A 22,632-nucleotide genomic window follows, 5' to 3' on the forward strand; every position below is an offset into this window, starting at 1 on the left:
TCCAGCTCTGCTAGGCAATAGAGACTGGCTGTGTGGACTTGGGCGAGTCCCCGCCCGCTTTGGACATTGGTGCACTCTCCTATCAGTGAATCCCAAACTGGAACTAGAATTTCTCCAGGGATCCGCAAAGATAGAAGAGGATACAGTTCACTGGGCTATTTTTAACACTACCGAAAGCCCAAGACAAATTACGCATTTGCCCACCACCTGGCATGGAACAGACTGGCTGAAAGGTAGCATGCCTTTGATTTAGGCTGCAATTAGATTATCTGGTAAAATTCTAGCGGGTTCATGTGGAGTAGAAGCTGACGACTATACAGGTCTTTGATGACTAAAAATGAGAAAATGCACTTATGATTACTTAATCCGTGCAATTTGTTCAATAGACATGTCTTTTAAAACATGGGAGCCACTGGGGGAATAGTACAAAGGGAAGGTCTTTCCAATTACACTGGAAGTAGTTGCTGGTCTGGATCTGTGCTGTCTGATACCGTAGTCCATAGCCACATGGGGCTATTTAAATTTAAATTAATTAAAATTAAATGTCACTTAAAATTGAGATCCTCAGTCACACTAGCCGCATTTCAGGTGCGCTCAACAGCCACCTGTGGTTGTGCCGAACACAGCGTTTCCATCTTCATAGACAGTTGTACCGGGCAGCACCGGTTCACATGTCCCTAATGACTAGGGATGGGCTTTGAGTCAGACAGGCCTAGGTTGAAGTCCGTGGCTCTGCCTCCTCACCCTCTGACCTTCAGCTTCCTGATCTATGAAGTGAGTTCCCTTACAGGGCTAATGTGAGGATGACATGAATTTCTGTGTTTAGAGCTTAGCACAGGACCTCAGCATGATCACTGCTCAAAAAATGGTGGTGAACATTATTGTATTATTCAAGCATTCCCTTAAAGGAGTGAGGTCTTCCTTGTCTGAGGCTGGGCTGCGGCCTCTCTCCTCCCATCCCCTGTGCTGCTGGGATGGGCAGGGTCAGCTCCATGCCCTCTTCCCAGCAGAAACATCCTTGGTTCCAGCAACACCACCAGAATGGAGCACAGAGAAGACTTACCGGAGGCCCAGAGACACTGGCCCCAGGAGGTCCCACGGGTCCGGTGGCTCCTTTTACCCCTGGAGATCCCTGTGTAAGAGAGGGTACAAAGGTTGCAGGGGCAGAATTGGAAGCCAGCTACAACCCAACAGGTAAGACACATCCCGACAGGTCTTGGGCAGCCCTCTGATAGGCATCACTTGGCCCCCGTGTCCCCTGTGCCTGCTGCTGGGACACTCTGGAATACTGCAGGCCCAATGACCATGGAGGCAGAGGCTCACCTGGGCACCCTTCTCTCCAGTGGGGCCAGGTGGTCCCCGAGGTCCCGGAATTCCCTGCAGATGGAAGCACAGTTAGTTAACCCATATCCTAGAATGGCCCCCTCGCCTGCTATCCTCCTCTAGGACTCAGGCAGACGTACCTGAATGCCAGGCAAACCCGGGGCTCCAGGCTCCCCCTGCAAGTCAGAAAGGGCAGACTAGCACACAGCAGCCACAGCCAACCTGTTCCTCTGGCCCTGCCACACCGGCAGACCTGGTCTGGGTGGGGCATCTACCAGCCCAAATTCAGAAGAGCTCCCCAAGGAGACCCTGAGGGTCAGAGAGGCTGGGGTCAAAGGCAAGTCCCTGACAGAAGCAACAGCAGGCCAGGGTTATGGCCTGACTCCTGGCCCCAGAACTAAGTCCTGTGCATCTGGGGGCAGGCAGAGCCCTGCAGTTTGGGAGTGGATGGAATTAGGTAGTTGGTTAATAGAAGTGTTGAAGGGACAGGCAAAGGCAAGGCTAGAGACTCACCTGGGGTCCCTGGACTCCCCTTCCTAGAGGCCCTGGCTCTCCCTGAAGAGGCAGAAGGACAGTCCCTGGCTCGAGATTCCCCAGTAACCCTTCACCCTTCTCCCCAGTCCCTTCTCCCCCAGCTTCTCCCTGCCCTGCACCCTGCCTCCATTTCCCCCTCCAGGCCCACTGGCCCCATGGATCTGTCTATCCCACCCCCTGCCCTCATGTAGCTGCAGCCCAGGGCCCCAAGACTCACACATACCTGCATGCCCTTCAGACCTGGGGGCCCTTGAACTCCTGGTAGACCGGGTTGGCCCTAAAAGGCACAAGGTGGCCCATGGAGTCCCTGCAGGGGAAAGGGGGACAGGAGGGAAAGGAGGCAAAGCCCAGGCAGGGAAGGGCCAGAGGGCAGGCAACTCACGGGTTTACCAGGTCGGCCCACGCCTTCAGGACCCGGTTCTCCTTTGGGGCCGGGCTGCCCAGGCCGTCCTGCCACGTCAGTCACTGTCCCCTGCAGGCTGGGGCAGGCAGTGCAGCCATCACCCTGGTCAGAGATGGGTACAGCCTGGAGCCCAGGAGCCAGCGCTGGCACCCAGGCCAGGACGCCCTGCACCCCTCTGAACACTCTGCTCCGTGAATGCTCCCACCTCAGCCTGAGAAATCAAAACAGGCCCCTGACACTCCTAGCAGAGGAGAAGCCCCGAGGAGCCTCCACTCAGTGACTCTGACAGCCATTAAGGTGACTCAGTGACTCTGACAGCTGGCCCTGCAGTCCTTCCCTCTCTAGTGTGCCACCTGATTTTTTTATGCAGCAAACTCCCCTGACCCCAACCACCCCACTTGACTAACCTTTTCTCCTTTTGGCCCTGCAGGGCCCCGAACTCCAGGCTCTCCTGACAGTCCTGGCCGCCCTGTGATTCCTGGCGTTCCAGGGTCTCCGGGATTCCCAGCATCACCCTGTTAGGAGCGGAGTTCAAGGAAGGCAAGGCCGGCCCAGCCGGGGGCAAGTTGCGCCCGGGACCAGCAGGTACTCACGGTCCTTTGCTGGGGCTGAGGGTTGGGGGCTAGGGAAGGAGGAAAAGGAGGCAAGGAGGGGATCTGAGAGGATGCTGTGCCCACCCCCATGCCCACAGAGGCCCTCTCACCTTCTGCCCCTTCAGTCCACGTTCTCCAGCCTTGCCCTGAAGATAAAGAATTTCCAGCACCTGCTCACTCATACCAGCCACCCTGAAGTGCCTGGGACCACATCAGTCCGGGGCATACAACAGTAAATAAACAAAACGAAATCTCTGCTTTTGTGCTAGTGAAGCCATCTTGCCCAGGGTCAGAGGAGAGATTTGTGCCAGACTCCTTGTCTGGGTGACATGGGCAAATTAGCTCATCTGTCTCTGTACCTTAGTTTCTTCAGCTGTCAAATGGGGATGATAAAAATAGTATAGGCTTCTGCCCTATAGGGATCCTGTGAGGTTAGACAAGCTAATATGTTGTGTGCAGCAGTGCCTGGCACATAGTGTCCACTGTGGCAGTGCTGGCCGCTCCTATGAAAGCAGTAACAGTGATTATAACCACAGTGGTAACTGCCATTTCCCCAGTGCCCATGGTGTGCTGCTAAGCACTTCACACACGTCATTACTAGGCTTTACTCTGTGCAAGAAACAGAGGTGGAGAGAAGGTGACTTGCTCAAGTCAAAGACTTAGTAAGAGGCAAAGCTAAGATTGGAACCCAGGTCTCTCTGGTCCTAGGATGGCGCTCTTTCTGCCCACTCTGCCATACTCTGTCCCAGGATAAGGGCAGAGACCTGTGAGGGCAGCTCCTTCTGGAGACAGAGGCTCTGACCCCGCCACACCCTCCCTACTACCCCCAAATGCCCAGGGAGTCAAGAGACCCAGGCAGGACCCCTCCCCTGTCCTAAGCCCCGCCTGCATCCCCCCTCCAGAGGCCCCTGACTATATCCCACCTCACCTGTTTTCCTGGCAAGCCAAAGCCTGGAGGCCCAGGTTCCCCCTTCTCTCCGGATGGGCCAGGCGAGGCCACCACACGGACATCCCCATCCTGAAGGTTGGACAGGGCTGGGCACGGCTCACAGGGCTCCCCCTGCCAGGCAAGGACATTGGGTTAGGGGGTCCTCCAGGCCCTAGTGCACTTGAGCCAGGTTTGGAATCTAGGGCTGGGGAATGTCACTGGGTCTGACACTGCACCTCTGCTGGGTGAGGGGTTATCTCGGGAAAGATGAAGGGAGAACAAGAAAAAAACAAAGGTGGAGCTGAGTGATCAGGGGTCTCGTGCCTTGCCAAGGAGTCAGACTCTGCCTAACAGACAGCAAGGAGCCCCGGAGGGTTTGAAGTCAAGCAAGACGAGTGTCTGTCTAGGAAGCTCACCCAGGCTGCAGCATGGAGAATGTCCCCAGACTCACCTTCGCCCCTTTGATGCCTACTGGTCCCACTGGTCCTGGTGGCCCCTGCATGTTAAGACGCTCCAGGTAATGCCCAGCAGCTGCCAGGGCCATGCCTGTCAGCCCCTCCCACCTTGTCCTCTCCCAAGCTGTTGCCATCCCAAACATACTTACTGGACTGCCAGCTGGCCCTGCCTCCCCGAAGTTACCCTGAGAGAAAGCACAAAAGCCATGATTAAAGAGGGGATGCGGTCTAGGTGCCAGAGCAATCGCAAACCCAAAACTATAAAAGCAGCCCCTTTGGATGTCCAGACTACCCTCTCATGTCCAGAGAGGAAGAGGGCTTTCTCCAAGGTCCCCAAGGGAGTCTGTGACCAGCCAGTGGCTAGAAGCCCTATTTCTGGCCCCAGCCTCACCTCATGGAATCCAGTCCACCCTCAGCCCTGGCTCAGAGCACAAAAATCATGAATGCATTTTTCCAACAGCCTTTCATTGGACACCTTTACACACGGAGCACTGGGCTGAGGCAGTGGGTAGACAGCAGTGAGCAGCACAAACAGTAATGCCTGTTGAGCTTGCACATGCAGAACTTTCTAAATCATTTTAAACAGTGGTGAGTACTATGAAGGATATCAACAAGGTGATGAGACAGAGTAAGTGGAGGTGGTCAGAGAGGTGTTAACCCTGATTATTACCAGAAGAATGAGAATAAGGTCATCCAATGAAAGAATAGGGGAGGGTAGAAAGGAAAAACATTCTAGATGTTTCCAGTGGGAACCACAAGTACAAAATCTGACAAGTGGGAGTAGTCCAGACATATTCCATGATGGAAAGAAGGTCCACATGGCCGAAGCACGGTAAACCAGAAGAGAAGGGGAAGAAGTGGATGAACGTGGGAAGGATGGGGGCTGGGGCATCTGGGGTCCTGTGAGGCACAGCAGAGCTATGGTAGAAAGTAAGTCACAGAGGGACTGTAAGGAGGGAAATACTGATTCTTCTACAAAGCCACATTAAACTACCGGATGAAGGCCGGGCACGATGGCTCACACCTGTAATCCCAGCACTTTGGGAGGCCAAGGAGGGTAGATCACTTGAGGTCAGGAGTTTGAGACCAGCCTGGCCAACATGGCAAAACCCCGTCTCTACGAAAACTACAAAAATTAGCTGAGTGTGGTGGTGCACAGCTGTAATCCCAGCAAATCGGGAGGCTGAGGCAGGAGAATCCCTTGAACCTGGGAGGTGGAGGTTGCAGTGAGCAGAGATCATGCCACTGCACTCCAGCCTGGGCAACAGAGTGAGACTCAGTCTCAAAAAAAAACTACCAGATGAAAACTGGACTGCTGCAGGGCTGCAGTGGCCATGGGCAGGCCAGAGGAGGTTCCACCATGCAGGAGAGAGGCCATGGGAACGCAGATTACCATGGCAGTGGTGGGCGTGGAGAGAAGTGGAGGAGTGAGAGAACCCTCATGGGCAGAACTGTCAGGGCTCCCTGGGGGGCTAGAGGGAGGAGGGGACAGTGTCAGGAGTGGAGGACCTGAGGACGACCATAAGGGTGGGCTTTGAGGGACTGGCTGTGAGCTGATGACTGAGATGGGGAAGCTGGGAAGAGGCGGCAGGCGGGGTGGGGGTGCAGAGGCCCCACATGCGATGTGACACGTGGGCTTCCCCTGTTAGGGTTGAGTCTGCACACATACTTCAGTGTTTCTCACACTTGAACATTCGTACACCCACAGAACCCCTCATTTGGGTAACACTGCATTAGAAGTTCAAGCCTGCCGTTTGTCTCCAATGCAATCATAAATAGATACGCTAACACAGGCACTGAAATTGACCCAGCAGCGTAATGAAGATTACAGTCTCTGGAGCCAGGCTTCCTGGGTTCAATCCCAGCTCTGCATCCGATCACCTGTGTAACTTTGGACAATTTACTTGGCCTTTCTGTGCCTCTGTTTCCTCATCTGTGAAATGGGAATAAGGGAGCACCTACCCCATAAAATCTGGGAGGACAAAACAAGTGAACACACTTACAAGATTCGGAATAGTGCCCGGCACATAATAAGCAATAAAGAAGTGTTACATATTGTCAGTATTATAAGGTAATCTTGAATGTGCTTAATAGTTTTAGAATATCATCACACCTACACTAAGGAATTCTCTTACAGAACATGAGGGCTCTCAGAAATAAATTCTTTGACTCCAGTCTGCAAAACACTAGTAAATTAATTTTACTGTGAATTTACCTTCTGAATCTCTTGTTTATATTACCCTTATTCCCTGCCCGTGCTGCTCCTCCCCTGCCTCCCTGCCTAGAAACCCAGTGTCCCTGACATCTAACCCAGGTCTCACCTTCTCTCCTTTCAGGCCTGGCAACCCAGCTCTCCCCTGAAAAACAACCAAGACAGAGTCTCAGCATCTCCCCACTCCCACCTCTCCAAGCTCCCCGGGTCCCAGTGTCCAACCAGAAAGAGAAAAGTAAGATAGGAATTGTGTCCTTCAGGTAGCTGGACAGTTTCTTCAGTTAGACAACTGAAGCCAGAGGTGCTAAGAGGTAGTTCCAGGGCAAGGAGCATGGGGCAGCACAGGGACGGAGGGAGGGACGAGGAGACAGGCCTGGGACACCTGCCTCTTCCCCTCCCTCCTGATCCCTGCCCTGAGACTTGGGATCTGAAAAGCCAAGGAGATCACCAGTATGGCAAGGATGGGCTGAACTGGGCTGGACTGGGAGAAAGTAGTCACTCACCGGAAGGCCAGGCAGACCAAAGCCAGGGGAGCCCACATCTCCACTGGCCCCTGTGGAGGATGCAAGATGCTGGGCCCCTACAACCGAGCTGCAGGACAAGCAGGACTCCCCCTGGGTAAAGAAGAGGAAGGATCAGAAATACTCCCAGGTAGGCAGAGGAGGGCAACCAGGAGAGCGGAGTTCCCTCACCTTCTCTCCTTTGATGCCTTGGATGCCAGGGTCTCCCTGCAGGGAAAGAAAGGTTTGTGGGCTGAGACAGGGCATGATGGGGCACCCCCAAACTCCCTGGCAATATGCGAGGACAGCAACGTCACACATGCAAACCGTCCAAACACCTAGGGGTCCCACAGGGTTCAAGGCCAGCACCCCAGAGGCAGGGTTCATCAACCCACATAACAAGCAGGAGCGTGGCGGGGGAGGGAATGAGGCCAGGTTAAGTTACCCCAGTGGAAAGTTCCCACACATACCCTATCGCCTTTTTGTCCGACAGCTTTCGGGTGGTCCTGAAAGAAGGGGTCTGTGAGAGAGGGGGCTCACCCAGTCCTGCTCAATCCTTTCCTGCACCCCCAAAACACACCCAATCCTAGGACACAGCCTCACTCACAATAAAGGTGGGATCCCTCCCAGCTTGCCCAAAAGGCATCCTAGAGTCTCCTGGAAAGCCCTGGGAGGTTGCCATGGAGACCTGAGGTGGCACTCTAGCCCAGCCCTGAGCTCTGTGGTTCAGACCCCTTAACACCATAAGAGCCTAGACTCTCTGCCCATAATCTCTCTGTAGCCACGAGAAATACACAGTCCCTCTGGCCAACTCCTCTCTATGATCGTGCCCCCAGGTTTCTTTGTGTGTTGGGGGAGGTCCCTCTGTGGTCACCCTGGGCACTCACCCTGGCTGATACAGGATCACCAGGCTCCCCTTTGGGCCCTGGCTTTCCAGGGAGTCCGACAAAGCTCTGGAACCCTTCAGGCAGTGTTGGGCACACTTCACAGGGGTCACCCTAGCAGAACGGAAAGGCAATAAGTGGACAGGGTGGGGCTGAGACCCTGGGGAAGGCAAGGAGCCTCTTGCACATACCAGCCCTAGACACTGGGTCCGCCAGAACCCCACCCCCAACATCAAAGTGGACAGCAGGAATGCCGCTGGGGCTTCCTGTTCAACTGACTCATTCATTCACCACAAGATTCCAGGGCGGCACAGAACTACATCCTCGCTGTAAGCCTTGAAACATGACTGCGTCCCACTGACAGACATGGAAACTTGGGCTCAGAGACAAGCTAATTGACTCGGCCCTTTCATAACCATGTGTGTGGTGGAGGCAGGGTTTGAACCCAGCTCACCCCCAAGCCAGGTTCTTTATGTTCTTGTTGCACATGGACATCAGAGGAAGAAAGGGTGGGGGTCCCCTGAGGAATGTCCAGCACCCCTATGCCTAGGGCCTTGATGGTCACTGTCATTTGCAGAGAGGCGGTCCCATTCCCACCCCGATCTGGGCAGCCAGGCCTGGGACTCACCTTCTCTCCCTTCACACCTGGTTTCCCCTGTTAGAAAAGAGGCAATGGGCATCAGTGCCAGGGCAGAGGGCTGGTGTGCCAACTGAGGGCTGGAGGACCTAGCCCCTCCCTCCAGAGGTCTTGGAAGAGCGACCCTCCCCGACTGGATTGAAGTCACTCACAGGTTTCCCACCAGGGCCTTCCTTTCCTGGGATCCCAGAGCTGCCCTGTGGTCAGAAGAAAGGATAAGGGGCTGCCTCCTGGCCAACGCGACCTCGCTGCATTCCCCTTTCCCCACCCGTGCCCCTCTGTGATGGCAGAACATTCTTTGCCAAATCTCCCCATCGCCATTTGTCCCATTTCCTCGGTTCCTGTTGCCCGCCCTCCATGTCTAACCCAAGTCATTCTGGGTTTCAAAGGAAGAGAGAAAATGAGGCCTCTGTGTGCCCCTTCACTGGGCACAGGTTAGGAGGTGATCCACGCCACCCCAGGGAAACCACAGCACCACACACAGAAATTTCCAGAGCTTTCTGCACATCCAGGCACAAGGCCCTAAAATGAGCTTGGGCCCTCCAGCAAAGTCCACTTTGGTCTTTACAACACTTAGACCTGCCCATCCCTATACCCGGAACACAAGCTAAGGTTTCGACCTCAGTGAGCACCGGGATGGGGACAGGACACTCCCCGCCAAGGGGCCTGGCCAAGCCGAGCCCAGCCTCCTCCTCCAAAGGCCCGGCCTCCTCCCTGGGACTTGTTTCCCCTGTGGGAAGCTGCCCCAGCCCCTTCTCCTGTCTCCTTCTGTCAAGCATGGAGCTCCCCACGTGACCGCACTCCCATCTATGCTTACCTTGTCTCCCTTAGGGCCTGGTGGGCCACCTGGATCCCCCTGAGGGCAGAAACAGAGTCAAGTGGAAGTTTCCAGGGACCTCTCACCACAGCGAGATCTTCTACCCTCACCCTCTCCTCCAGCCAGGACTCCTGGGACAGAGCCTTATCTTCCCCGCTTCATTCCCTGGCCAGAGTGGGAGAGGGGTCTCTGAGAAAAACACAGCAGCAGGAGAAGCAAGGAGGTACTCACCGGGGTCCCAGGCAGTCCTATCCCAGGGGGTCCAGGGAGGCCGGGGGGTCCAGGCTCTCCTGCCAGCCCCTCAGGCCCAACAAAGCCAGGGTCTCCCTGGCACAGACATAAGGTGGGCATCAAAGACCTGGTACCCCAGCCCTGTCACCCCATCTCCACCCCACAAACATCCACAACTCACCTTCTGCCCTTTGGGCCCAATGACACAGATCTCTCCTGGCCGGCCCTGTCGGGGGATAAGGGGGAGGGTGTACAAACAGCCCTGAGGCCTGGCTATCATGCACGCTAATCATGTGAGATTACGGGATCAGGTTGTCGTTAGTTTTTGGGCTGTGAGTGTTAGTAGTACTGTGTTTAGTGAGTATTATGTTTCAGTGCACCCACTGGGAGAGGTGAATGCCCACCTGTCCCACCCTCCCCGCCCCCTCCCCCAAACCAGAGCCCACCCTGGTGCCCCGAGGTCAGCACATTGTCAACCTTAGGGTGTTAGAGGCTGGGGGCTCTGAGGCTGGGAGTAAGGAGGCCTGGGCTCAGGTCCTTTTCTGTCCCCGCTTGTGCCTCCTGGGGCACAGCCCCTCCCCACCCTGTGTGAGCAAGGGGAGGCGGCTGGATTCCAAAGGTTAAATCCCAGCATTCTCAGACCTCGTGCTGGGGGTTGTGGTGGGGAAGGGGGTCCCAGGCACCTACGTCCCGGCCTGGCTTTCCCGGCACACCCTTGAGGCCTCCGTCGCCCTTCTCGCCTTTCTGGCCCTGGGGAAGGAAGAAGCACAGTGACCAGGATGAGGGAAAGGCCTGGGACAGCTGGGCAGCTCCATCTGGGGGAGGGACAACTGCCTTCTAGACCCCCGGTCTCTGTCTCGCCTGAGAGTGAATGGCTTCAATCACCACGGGAGGGTAGACAACAGGAAGAACTTCCAGACCAGCCAGGCCACTCACTGGGGGAATCTGTGGCATTTCCCTCCAGGTCGGTTGGGTATTTGGACAAGGCAGGATGACTAAGGCGGGGGAGGAGGGTCCTGCCAGCTCTGTGCCCACTGACATCCTCTCCTAAGAGAACCCCGATTCCTCCTTGCTTATGGCGGTAGAGCCTGCAGACCTCCCTGGAACCCGCCCCTCCAAATCCAGGCTTGTTACCTTCTCGCCTGTTGAGCCTGGGAGTCCTGAGGGTCCCTGAGATGAGGAGGGGAGACAAAGGAAAGGAGGGGAGGAAGGGAGGGTAAGGCTGGACCCTGGACCCACCACCCCTGCCCTATCCCTGGTCCCACACTCACCAGAGCTCCTGACTCCCCCTTCTCTCCCTTTGGGCCTTCTGCACACTGAACAGGGGAACATGGTGTTGAGCGGGGGCAGAGGGTTACCATGATGGGCTGCCAAGCACACAGCCCCTCCCCAGGGGCTGGCCCCATATTGGCCCTGAAGCAAGCATCACCTCCAAGTCTTACCTGAAGTGGGGCCTCCGGGGAGATTCGAACACAGTCATTGCCCTGAGGGTAGGGAACAAGGGATCAGGGGTGGGAACTCTGGGGAAGTCCCCTAGACGTGTTGTGAGGAGGATCGGCCTGGGAACCCCATAGTCCTAAGTATCCCTAGAAAAGAGGGGCTTCCACACCTGAACCCCTAGAAAGACCCTGGCCCTCATCCCACTCCCCTGATCTGGGCCAGGCTGCAGGCTTTCTGCTGGGATGATGAGATGATGGCTCACATCCCACCTCACCCCAGGGCACAGCTGGCAAAGGTCCTGCCACGGGCAGGGCTGAGACACTTACCCGTGCTCCCTTCTCTCCCTTGGAGCCTGGTGGACCAGGCAGGCCCCGCTCACCTTTCCCTCCCTGAGAGTGAAACCAGAATGGAAGCTAGGACCAGAGGGGCACATGGGAGCCTTGAGGAAGCTCTCCCCACCCCGTCCCCCTCCACCCATCCCCCACACATGGGTAGGAAAATACGCACACATGTGAGCAGTGTCCTGCCCCGCCCCTCCCCCCACCACACACAAGCATATGGATTCCACACCCATTCAGCCACATGCCCTCCTACCCCAAGAGACTATATATGGCAAATCTACAGTCTCAAGGGGGGTATCCCATCCCCCACACCCGTACCCAAGCACATCAGCTCACACACAGCACAGCTGGAGGCATGTGGACACACACACGCACGGTGGCAGAAACCCATGCTGGCTGAGTGTCAGGCTGCCTGACTTCAAACCCTGTACTTGCTAGCATGTCACTCAGAGCAGGTCATGTCATCTTTCTGAGCCTCAGTTTCTTCATCAATAAGACGGTATTGACCAGCACATACAAGCCTAATTCACAGTTGCATAGCTTCCCTCCCCGTCATGCACAAGCTCTGCGGCCTCATTAGGCCCACAGGTACATGGGTTCTACTCTAGCCTTTGTGTGCCACACATACGCAAACATGTGTCCCAAAGATGCATGTAGCTGCACCCATACACAATCATTCTAACACACCTAGTCAGACATATGTGGGCACAGCTGGGGCTCAATTTCCCCTGAAGTAAAATGATAGCACCCACCCTGTAGGCTGAGTATTGAGAGGGTTCAGAAGGGTAACAAATGCGCACAGCTCTGGCCTAGGGCCTGGTGCACAGAAGGGCCTCAGAAAAGGGCAGTTCTTAGCATCTTTGTACACACACAACCCCCTGCTTTCTCTACCACGCATACACCTAATCACCCTACACACATACAGGCTTAGGTGGCCCTGATATAAACACACAGCCACAGGGTCACATGCTGTGGGAATGGCTGGGGTTGCCAAAGAGGACAGGAATGTCCTGTTCTCCATTAGGACTCACCTTGGGGCCAGAGGGAGCAAGTGTCACCTGAAGGGACAGAGGAGAGGGTATCACACTTCCGGTAGAGAGAGAAAACCAGGGGCCCAGAGAAGTCAAGCAATTTAGACAGGGTCACACAGCATGGTAGCAGGACCAGCAGCCTGTATCCCAGCCCCTGCTCTGCTTCCCAGGCAAACTAGCGAGCCGACTCCATTTCCTCAGCCTGTAACATTTGCAGAGGGTCTAACCTACCTCCTCTAACCTGCCTGGCTTTGGTTAGTTCTGCCTCCCAGTTGCTGGGATAACATGGCTGCTTGATTTCCATGGTAACCCCTGCACATCTGGGGACCATCAGCCTTACCAGATTTGGTGGGGGACTGGATTGAAAGAGGGGGTGGGGAGCAGAGGAGGTACTCCTGATATCCCTCAAAGTCAGGGGGCCTTGGAGCTGAGGGGAGCCGGGGTTGTGCCCTTGGTGGACCAATGTGGCGGGTCAACTCAGAACGTTAGACTACAGAAAAATGGTGACTCTTGCTGCCTATGGAAGAGGCACAGTTGGGTGCCAGGTGGCCTCACACTGAGCCCCTCTCCTTGCCCTTCTGGACCCCCAGAGGAAGGCTGGACCAGGGTCAGCTAGGAAGGGGTAGCAGGCCCCGAACCAATGCTGTGGGGGCCCTTGCCACGTGCTGAGCCAGCTCTTCCCCTTCTCTAGGCCTCTAGGAGACCGCAGGAAGCCTCCACCAGAGCAGGGGGAGACCTTGTGGGGAGTGTAAAGCTGGAATCAGCAACCAAGGCCCTGGTCCTGCCAGCCACCACCCCAGTCCTGTCGGCCACCACCCCATGCCCAGGCCCTGAACCCGAACACACTGCAGATGACAAGGCAGGTCACCGGCTCTCTTCCACACAGCCCTGGCTTGGTGGAGATGGCAGTGGGGGTCAAGTCCGGCTCTGGGAGATGGGCAGGGAGTGAGTATGAAAGTGTACAAAGACCCCCTTGTCCTCACCCAGGAGGCTGCCAAGCCAGCTCTAGGCAACGTCCACTCCCGGCTCTTGCCCGCTCCACCCTGCACACCCTCCATTCACTCACATTGCTGTCCTGGGCACCATGGACACAGGGTGGACACTGAAAGGGAAGAGCAGGCCAAGAGGTCAATTCTGAGCCCCTGGGGTGAGCCCTCCCCACCTCCATCACCATCAGGCCCACAGAACATCACACATGTCTTGAGTGGAATCTGAGGGGAGCCTGAAAATAGGAATCCTATAAAACAAGCCTTACCCCTCCTTTCCCTCCCACCCACCCTCACAGCTGTTTTTCAGAAAGGGAAACTGAAGCCCAGAGAGGAATAGCAATACACCCCAGGTCACACAGCATGCTGGGGCAGAGTATGGCCCAGAATCCAAGGGCACCGTGACTGAAGGCTGGGCTCTCCCCATGATGCCTGTGGCCATTTGCTGCCAACTCAGCAGGAGTGTCCTCTGGGGCTACCTACCCCCCAACCCAAGGAGAGGCAGTGGGCAGACAGGGCCCAGCATCAGGCCCCCAAGGAATGCCAGGAGCTGTGTAGTCAGCCAGCACCCCTATGCTGAGGCTCCGTGCCCAAAGCCTGGTCCAAAGGGTTCACGCTGGCACCTCCCCTGCTGCCAGTCCCTTGGGAGACTTACCTCATCGGCTGCTGTCTCCCGGTGGACCTGAGGGAAGGGTGGGGGGCGTGGGAATGGGCAGGGAGCTCAGGGGGCTGAGCACTGTTTCCAACACCCCTACCCCCAAGCCAACAGGAGTGAGCACTCTAGAGAGTGCCAGGCACTGCGTCTGTCTCACCCCCATCCGTCCTTCTTGATCAGAGCTGGCACCTACATGTCCTAAGCTCTGTCCAGGAGGTGGGAAAGGCGGGAGGAGAGTGGGAGTGGAGCACCTTATCCCTGGGGTTTACAGGGTCACAGAGGGCAGACTGATGGCACAGGGGGTCCTCCACACCCCTACCTCTACCTTTGCTCTCCTTTCTGCCTTCTGGCTGATTCTTCCCGTCAGCGGGGCATCCACCTGGGCAGACAGAGCAAAGAGAAACCCTTGAGGAGGGGGAAGTTCTGGGGCTCATGCTGGAAAGGGGCACCCAGGCAGGGGGCATTGACCCCAGGTATGCCCTCAGCCTGGCATCTGGCACCTCCTGGGGCATCGAGGGCCCGCTCAGGCCCCTGTGGCTACCCCAACAGGTCTCCCTCCTTCCCCCCCCGACCCACCCATGTGATGTCAGAGCAAACAAGACCATGCATCAATGGGATCCTGTGTTCTTGCAGCCCAAGGCTGGGCAGGATGCCCAGGCGGGCAGGGAGACTGCCAGTCAGGGGGTGGGGCTAAGGGAGGAACCAGGCTTCCGTGCCACCTCTAAAGAACCTGAGAGTGGGCAGGGCAGCTGGCCATGGTGCTGGGTGTAAAACCAGTCTGGCACTGGCTGGCCCTGGGCCCAGGAGAGTGAGCCATCCCTGCGGGGAAGCAGTACGACCTGACCTCTGATCCCAGGTACCTCTGTCCTGAAGAAACTGCCTTTGAGGGACAAGCTTAGTCCTGCCCTCATCAGAAGAGTCTGGAGGGCATCCGTGAGGGTCTAGGCAGTGCCAGAGGTAGATGGTACCATTCTCAACACCCATAGGTAGGTGGGCACAGGGCCACCCAGTGGTGGCCAGTGGGCTGTCTCTGCCTCCTTGAATCATTTAGGGGTGGTGTATAAATAGGGAGGGCTTCCAGCGCCCCTCCTACCATGGGCCCATGGCCAACTGATCCTGGTGGCAGACGTCAGTCAGCTCAGGGGAGGGGTATCTCACGTGTGCCTGCCTGTGCTGGCATCTTCCTGCCCTGCCCACCCACCTGGCTGTTTTGAGGTTCCTCCAGGCAGAAGCAGCGGGTGTAGACCTTGCCTTCAGACTGTGGATTGATCTCAATGAGCTCATTGCTCTGGGTGTCCCGGCGGGCCTTGGAGGTCTCTGGGGGGCACTGTTCAGTGGAAGAGCAGGGCTAGGGTCAGTACAGGAGCAAACTCCTCCTAAGACCTCCAGGCATCACTTTCCAGACCCTCATCTCCAGCACAGTGTGTCCCTGGGCAGTCCAAGGGCCGGGCCACTCACCCCTGCTGGTAAAATCTCACAGCAGCCCTCCTCCAGCACGAGCTCCGGGTCACAGTAGATGTGCACCTGCTGAAGGTCAAACTGCAGGGGACACACACATCAATTTCACTTCATTTTATCAAATAGCTCTGTGTCCTGGCCCCCCAGGAGGCACAGAGATGTCTCCGCCCCAGGATGTGACCTCAGGGTGTTTCCATTCTGGCCTGGGAGACATCAAAAATAGAGCTGTCACCAAAGGCAGAACAAAACTGCGCGCACAGGAATGAGGGAGAGGAGGCCCAGAGGAACAAAAGAGGAGGAGGTTCCATTCATGCTGGGCTTTGAAGGGCTGGTAGCTACTCAGCAGATGAGTATGCAAGGAAAGGCATTCCAGGTGGAGGTAACAGTGTAGGCAAAGGCACGGCAGTGTGAAAGTACTCGGTAAGCTGGTTGGCTAGGATGAAATTGATCAGAGCAGAGCTGCATGGAGAGAGGTAAAGGAAGACAATGCTGCAGACAGTTATAAGGACCAGATCATGAAAGACCTTGAATGCCGGGTAAGTATGTTTACGCTGCATTTGGAGGGCAACAGGAAAGCAGGGGAAGATTCTAAGCAGAAGGACTTGCTCCGATACAGATTCCAGGAAGCTCACTCAGGTTCCCAGAAGGCAGGAACAGAGGTCAGGGCCTGACCTAGCACTTACCGAGACAGGCTTGCCCTGCTCAGCATCCAAGCCTAGAAATACATGGCCCACAGGCCTCATGGGTCGCCGGGGCCCCAGAGGCTGGGAGGAGGCTGAGCTGCAGTCCACGTGCACAGAGGCCACACGTCCAGCCACACTCAGCATCAGCTTGTGCCAACGCAGGTCGAAGAGCTGGGGCACTGGGAAGATGCAGGACACAAAGTCGCCATCCTGGCCCTGGGCCCTGAGCTCCAGGCTCCGCTCTTGGCTGTTGACTTCCAGGGAAATCTGGGTAGAATTTGGAAAGGGAAAGGACAGAGATTCAGAGCTCCAGAGTCAGCACAGACACATCCAGGGACCTCAAACTCATTTCACAGGAGGGGAAACTGAGGCCCAGGAAGAGAAGAAAGCTGGCTAGGGTCAAGGAGCTATACATCCTGAAAGAATGAGGCAGGTATTGGTGGGCTGGGGGCAGGCTTGAGGGTAGGCACAGGATGAAGCAGGGAGATCCCAGACATCACAAGTCGGGATGAAAGTTGGGCTGGCCTGGTACTACCCAATGCCCTAAGAAGCAGTCAGGGCACGGAGGAAGTTCACCTGTGGATACCCATCTGCATCGGTCACTTGAAACAGATACCACGTCTTCTGGTGGGTGTGTTTCTTCAGCAGTAGTGTCAGCACCAGGGCAAACTCCTCCGGGAGGCCCCGAGGGAATACTCGTCTGCAGATGAAGCAGGGAGGGTGCCCCGAGGCTCCAGTGAGGACCCAACTGCTGCCCACCCTGGACCCTCAGGACTGCTGAGCCTACCCAAGACATCCACAGGCACACACCTTCCATCATATATATTCATTCACTCTCCACACCTTTACTGAGTGCCTTCCGTGAGCTAGGTGTGGGTCTGGCTGCTGGGAATAACAGTGGTGAAGGCTGGGCACGGTGGCGCACACCTGTAATCCCAGCACTGTGGGAGGCCGAGGCGGGCGGATCACCTGAGGCCAGGAGTTGGAGACCAGCCTGGGCAACATGGTGAAACCCCATCTCTACTAAAAATACAAAAACTAGCCAGGTGTAGTGGCAGGCTCTTGTAATCCCAGTTACTTGGGAGGCTGAGGCAGGAGAATCCCTTGAACCCAGGAGGTGGAGGTTATGGTGAGCCAAGATCATGCCACTGCACTCCAGCCTGGGCAACAGAGCAAGACTTGGTCTCAAAAACAAACAAACAAACAAAAACAACAAAAACAACAACAACAAAAAAAAACCATACACAGTGGTGAAAATACAGAGGCAGTGCTTGCCTTCATGGAGCCTTCAAGTCTGATGGGGGCAGGGAGGCCATGAGCAAAGAATCCCCGGAATGACGATTTCACTATTGCATTGCAATTTGAGTAAGTGCTTCCAATGAACCCAGAATACTCTGGGTGAATAACTGAGCCTAGGGTGGAAGGAGAGATGCTGAAACAAAGATGGAAAGGGTTCAGCATGACTAGAGCAGCAAGAGATAAAAAAAGAGCCTTTTGAGAGCTGAGGTTGAAGAGGCAAGCAGGGGCCAGACCACCCAGGGGCGTGTGGGAGTTTGGACTTCACACACGTGGTGCACACACTCACATGCATGTGCACACGCGCACACACACACACACGCACATGACTCTTGCCAGGTTCCCGCCCACATCCTGTGTTCTCACAGTGCCCATAGGATGCAGACATGTTCCCACCCACTGCTGGCCAGAGACAGGGGAAAGACAGAAGGTAGGTCTGCCAGGTACCTGCCTCTCAGCCCACCCCGCAAGCCCAGGGGTGGAGACCAGGTTGACTCCTGGCAGGGGGTGGAATGAAATGACCCACAGAGAGGCCCCTGGGCTTAAGCCCCACATCCAGAGTTGCTGAGGAGTGTGGCTGAGGTCAGTGTTGATTCTCAGTGGTTGCATGGATGCCTTTACCGCATAGGCTGGGTCACGGAGGCCGCCCCCAGGCGCAGGATGAGAGGCCCCTTGGGGTTGCGGATCTTCTTGATGGCAGACATCTTCATGAGGCTGAGTCGGCGGATGAGGTTGAAGCCTTTGGGGGAGACATCAGGTGAAGAGCTCAGCTGAGCAGGCAGAGAGGGGTACAGATCACTCCCAGAGGAAGGTCGCAGGGACGGCGGGATGAGATGGATGGGCGCTCACCAGTCACATTGGCTGGCAGGCTACTACTGTGTTCCAATTTGAGTCCTTCCTGCTGTGAAGGTGGGCAATGTGCACCTGGAAGAGAAGGGGCAGGGGGACATTAGGTGCGCTCAGGCCAAGGTTGCTGCATGGCTGGACGCTTGGGGAACCTGGGAGGGAGCAAGTTTATAGTCCTCACTCTGGACCATCAGCTAGATCCTGCCTTCACCACCTGCCTTCTGACCCTGGCTCCCCAGGGAGCCTGGAGGCCCACCAACCCAGCAAACGGTTGGGAAGACTGAGGCCCAGAGACTGAGGGCCAGGCCAAGCTCACTAAGTGAGCCAACAACAGAGCAGGCCCAGAACTCCAAGAACCCAAATCTCCCAACACTCCCAAGTCAGGAGCTAGGCCAGCAAGGGAGAGAATACACGAAACTCTACGTGGCTCTCGAGCACAGATGGAATGGGGAGCTGTGTGTTTATACATGTGCCCCCTCCATGATGTACACCCAGGTAGGGGACAGAGGAGCTCTTTAGGGGTAAGGAAACGTCAGAATCATGCACACTGTGTGTTATGTACAATTATAAGTACATGTCTGTACATGTGGGTGTTGTAGGTGCCCAGGCCACAAGGGATGACATGTGCAGCTGGCACATGTGCTCTCAGCAATTGGAACTTCCTACGTCCAAATCAGACAAGCAGGCCAGACACAAGTATGAGCCAACAGAATGAATATTTACCTGAATAACCACCTTGTGCAACAGTGAGAAGAGACTGAGGGTCTGAGGGGACCATAAGCTTAAGAGTACCACCAGGGCCTTGGAGCTCCAGGAAGGGCATATTAATGGGTAAGGGCTCCCAGAGAAGGAGATAGCTTAATTCACGTTTCCAAAGCCCTGAAAGAACAGGTGGGCAGCCATGGGCCTCCCTCTCCCTGGGGTTGACTGAGCAGAAGTGTTGGGGGAGGTGCTACAACAGGAAAGAGGCCAGAATCAAAAAGACCTTCTCATCAATGCAGAGGGATAGGTGGGAAAAGACAGTGAAGACAGCTCCTAGAAGCTGGCCTTGCACTCCCTGGCTAGACTGGCTGGAAGAAGAAATCCTGGGGCCCAGGGGCCCGGTCCCAGTGACCCCACTGGACTCTCCCTCCCCCAGGTCTGGTCAGAAAGACCATCACTGTCTTCAGCATCACAGCAGCAATGGGTGACTCACCCCTTGGCAATGGGCCCAGATTCCTTACAGATGTTGAAATTCTCTGCCCCATCCCCCCAGAGGACCCAGTGAGGGAGAGGGAGCAAAGCTCACGCACACACAAGCAGAAGCACATATGTGCACATACAAGGGGCAGGCAGCCACACTCACCCGGGTCCACAATCCCTTTCACCTCAACTTCTTGGTTTTTTTGCTTTTCCTAGCTGGATTTGGGTCCTAGGTTCTATTCCTGCTTGGCTAGGCAGCTGAGCTACTGAGCCCAGAGGGCATCCAGCAAGGCCAGGCAAGTTGCCCGGTCAACTTCCCCTGGCTTTGGGCCCTGGAAAGCTGCACCCTCTGTCTCATCCAGAGTCTGGGCCTCGGGGCGGGCCTTTTATTAGAAATTCAGGGCCAGCTGTGGAGGAGGAGAAGCACGTGAGCTAGAGGGATGGAGTCTCCACCATGAAAAGGATCAGCGGGACTTGGGGTTCTCTGGGGAGGCGGCGTCCTTGTGCAGGGAGAGCTCACCGCCTGTTCCTCCCCACTCCACTGGTCCTACCAGCAATGTGTCCACAGGATTGGCTTACGTATTGGGGTGGGGGATTGTTCTGCTACACACAGAGACACAGGAATACATACGAATGCACAGAGCCAGTCTAAGAGACAAACACAGAGATGCTCAGAGACATAAACATACGAAGACACACGTGCACATACTCTCCAGCTCACCGCACACAGGCTCGAGGGCGCCAACACCTCAGAGCACCCTGAGCCCACACTCTGCTATAATTGCCCACATGACCACACATACATGGTCACATATGTGCAAGGACCCCAGCACCCCAGGAAACCAGTTGCAGGCCTGTGAGACTCTGACTCTCCTGTGTCATCTCACCTGTATTTGCCCCATGGCTGAAGGTAGCCCAAAGACCGAGCAGCCACAGGCCAGGAGCCCAGGATACCCACATCCTGGTCCAAAGAGGTCGGCTACAGCCACAGCACCTGAAAACCACAGAGACCGGGAAGGCGGATTTCTGAGTTCACACAGCACAACACACGTGGGCAAGTCGTGGCCCGCCCGTGGGGCCCAGGCACTGGTATTGGGGTGGCAGGAGGTCTGGCCAGGCAACAGTCTCTCTCAGAGGCCCAACCACAGGCCTTGGGCTAGGATTTGAGCAGAGGTGATATTCAAAATATTTAACCACCGGTATGGCACGGATACCAGCTTTCAGGCAATGCAGAAAGCTGCCTACTGCACTGAAATAGTGTCCAGGCAGCATCCGGCTGCGCCAGTGGACACTTGCTGTATTGAAGAGAGGTCTAGAAGGTCTTAAGGCCAGAGAAGTTGGAATAGTGATGGGGGCTGAAAGCAGAGGCCATTTATCAAGACACATGGAAATATTTCAATAGTCTAACACCTTGTGCACTGTCCTGGTATTTATACCAGCCTGATACTTTACTAGCTGCACCTAGCTCAGGCCGGGAAGCCCTGCCAGGCACCCACAGGGTCAGGGGCTGGTGACTGGGCTGAGATTGTGGGCCACAGGCTTCCACAGGGCTGTGGGGGGGCCAAGGAAGCTTTCCCCATGGGTACAATGGGCAGGAGAGCAGGTCTCTAGGGCTCAGGACCTCGTTGCCAACCTCCTCCTGCCCACTCCCCCCAACCCGCTGATGGATGCTCATCTTTTAGTTTTATTAAACCCTGATGGATCAGCCCAGATAAATCAATACAGGCTCAGCAAGCGGCCAGCAGAGCCATACATCATCTAGCCTTCCCCAGGACAGGCAGCTCACGTGCACAAACACAGAGCCATGCATGTGTCAGCAAAGCACACGCAGATGCACAGGTACACGTACATAAGGACACACATATGTGGTACCAGTGTGCATACAAAGCTATCCGCCCACAGGCATGCTCACAGAAACATATGCTCGCTGATATACCCAGACACACCAGCTTGCACATACCCACATGTGCACAGCCAGCCTATGACCACCCCTCCTGTAGGTCTTCCTGTTGGGAAGTTCTAATGCAAGTCTGACTGCATTCCTTCCAACTCTAATGGAATCCAATTTTCCTTCCCTCAATCATGGATAGGAAATGAAAACAGAAAGGGCCCCTTACCCCAATATATTTGGGATAGGACTCCAGCCCCCTTCTCCCTGGGACAGAACTGTGCCCCCAACCTATTCATCCCCCATCCTAGTGATATACACATCCCAGCTCTCAAACCCTATCCTGGCCTTCCTCCTGCCAGCCAATAGAAGAGCTGCCAGTTGTGGCGCCATGTGGGTGCATGTGGAGGCGTGAGGATGGATGTGATCCTGTCCCCTTCTGGCTCCTAGTCTCTGGTCGCCACTCCTCAGGCTCCAGCCAGAGTGGAGGGCTACAAGGACAGAGCCAGAGAAGCTTCCAAGGAAATGGCTCACCCCAACATAGAGGCGTAGATTTGGGCGCAGGGACAGTCAGAACCAGGATGGAGTTTAGAGCTCATCTCGCTCTAGAGAAGATGACCAAGGCCCAGAGAGGGAATACCACTTTCCCCAGGTCACACAGCAAGTCTGGCAGAAAGGGTCTCTCAGCCCAGAGCCCTGAGGCCACCCACTGTATCCCCACTTACCGGTGGCCGGGGATCCCCCCACCTCACTGAGCAGTGCAGGCAGCAGCCGGAGGAAGCAGAGCCTGGGTTCCTCAGGCCCGCTAGGGGTTCTTCATCTCTCCCTGACAGTCACGGGTCCCCAGCTTCCTGACACTCTATGGAGCTCTCCTGGCTGTCTGCTGCCCGGCGCACGCCTGCCGGGACTGCCGGCCACTCCGGGTGGGGGAAGAGGGGCGGTTCTAGGGGGCTGGGGACCTGCCAGGGACACTAATGGAACACAGCTGGACTGGCCCGCCAGGGAGGAGGAGGAGGAGGGCTGAGAGGGGGCTCCAGCAGCAGCAGAGGCGGCCGGACTGCGGGGTGCACAGCCCCGCCCCAGGTCTGGCCGAGCTCCCAGGCCCGCCCCTCCTGCCTCACCGCCAGGTGAGCGAGCCTCGAGCTAGGCGGGACCCTGCGTGTCCAGAGCTGCCCTGGAAAGGGGTTCCTGCGGGCCCTTTAAGAGCCAGGCCTGGAGTTTGAAGTACCCCCCTTTCCATGTCCCTGGCTGGGCCCCCAGAAGGCTGCGGGGCGGGGAGTGCGGGGGAGGGACAGGGGTGGAGGGAGAA

At 56.2% G+C, this 22,632-nt stretch overlaps 1 protein-coding gene across 6 annotated transcripts in view; it reads right to left on the reverse strand.

Moving 5' to 3' along the window:
* COL16A1 (collagen type XVI alpha 1 chain) overlaps positions 1–22,275 on the reverse strand; it is a 51,524-nt gene extending 29,249 nt beyond the window's left edge. The window contains exons 1-38 of one of the 6 annotated variants that reach the window (XM_030913415.1): positions 22,049–22,243; positions 20,323–20,429; positions 18,257–18,331; positions 18,029–18,146; positions 16,688–16,811; positions 16,112–16,378; positions 15,429–15,509; positions 15,172–15,297; positions 14,296–14,349; positions 13,971–13,997; positions 13,396–13,431; positions 12,330–12,356; positions 11,284–11,346; positions 10,960–11,001; positions 10,789–10,833; positions 10,652–10,687; positions 10,205–10,267; positions 9,699–9,743; positions 9,518–9,613; positions 9,287–9,325; positions 8,622–8,666; positions 8,461–8,487; positions 7,836–7,946; positions 7,419–7,454; positions 7,141–7,176; positions 6,952–7,062; positions 6,558–6,593; positions 4,386–4,421; positions 4,233–4,277; positions 3,782–3,913; positions 2,964–2,999; positions 2,668–2,775; positions 2,240–2,362; positions 2,081–2,134; positions 1,837–1,878; positions 1,464–1,499; positions 1,324–1,377; positions 1,064–1,132 (exon numbers count right to left, since the gene is read on the reverse strand). In XM_030913415.1, the coding sequence (XP_030769275.1) occupies positions 1,064–1,132; positions 1,324–1,377; positions 1,464–1,499; positions 1,837–1,878; positions 2,081–2,134; positions 2,240–2,362; positions 2,668–2,775; positions 2,964–2,999; positions 3,782–3,913; positions 4,233–4,277; positions 4,386–4,421; positions 6,558–6,593; positions 6,952–7,062; positions 7,141–7,176; positions 7,419–7,454; positions 7,836–7,946; positions 8,461–8,487; positions 8,622–8,666; positions 9,287–9,325; positions 9,518–9,613; positions 9,699–9,743; positions 10,205–10,267; positions 10,652–10,687; positions 10,789–10,833; positions 10,960–11,001; positions 11,284–11,346; positions 12,330–12,356; positions 13,396–13,431; positions 13,971–13,997; positions 14,296–14,349; positions 15,172–15,297; positions 15,429–15,509; positions 16,112–16,378; positions 16,688–16,811; positions 18,029–18,146; positions 18,257–18,331; positions 20,323–20,395 (2,574 nt within the window). In that variant the 5' untranslated portion in view covers positions 20,396–20,429; positions 22,049–22,243. Of the gene's footprint in view, positions 1–1,063; positions 1,133–1,323; positions 1,378–1,463; positions 1,500–1,836; positions 1,879–2,080; positions 2,135–2,239; positions 2,363–2,667; positions 2,776–2,963; positions 3,000–3,781; positions 3,914–4,232; positions 4,278–4,385; positions 4,422–6,557; positions 6,594–6,951; positions 7,063–7,140; positions 7,177–7,418; positions 7,455–7,835; positions 7,947–8,460; positions 8,488–8,621; positions 8,667–9,286; positions 9,326–9,517; positions 9,614–9,698; positions 9,744–10,204; positions 10,268–10,651; positions 10,688–10,788; positions 10,834–10,959; positions 11,002–11,283; positions 11,347–12,329; positions 12,357–13,312; positions 13,432–13,970; positions 13,998–14,289; positions 14,350–15,171; positions 15,298–15,428; positions 15,510–16,111; positions 16,379–16,687; positions 16,812–18,028; positions 18,147–18,256; positions 18,332–20,322; positions 20,430–22,048 lie in introns of those variants that run through there. The other 5 variants (XM_030913409.1, XM_030913411.1, XM_030913412.1 and 2 more) reach the window with 5 other exon arrangements.
* Between the last annotated feature and the right edge of the window lie 357 nt (positions 22,276–22,632).

The sequence above is a fragment of the Rhinopithecus roxellana genome, chromosome 12, assembly GCF_007565055.1.
Source record: "Rhinopithecus roxellana isolate Shanxi Qingling chromosome 12, ASM756505v1, whole genome shotgun sequence".
Classification (NCBI taxonomy): Eukaryota; Metazoa; Chordata; class Mammalia; order Primates; family Cercopithecidae; genus Rhinopithecus; species Rhinopithecus roxellana.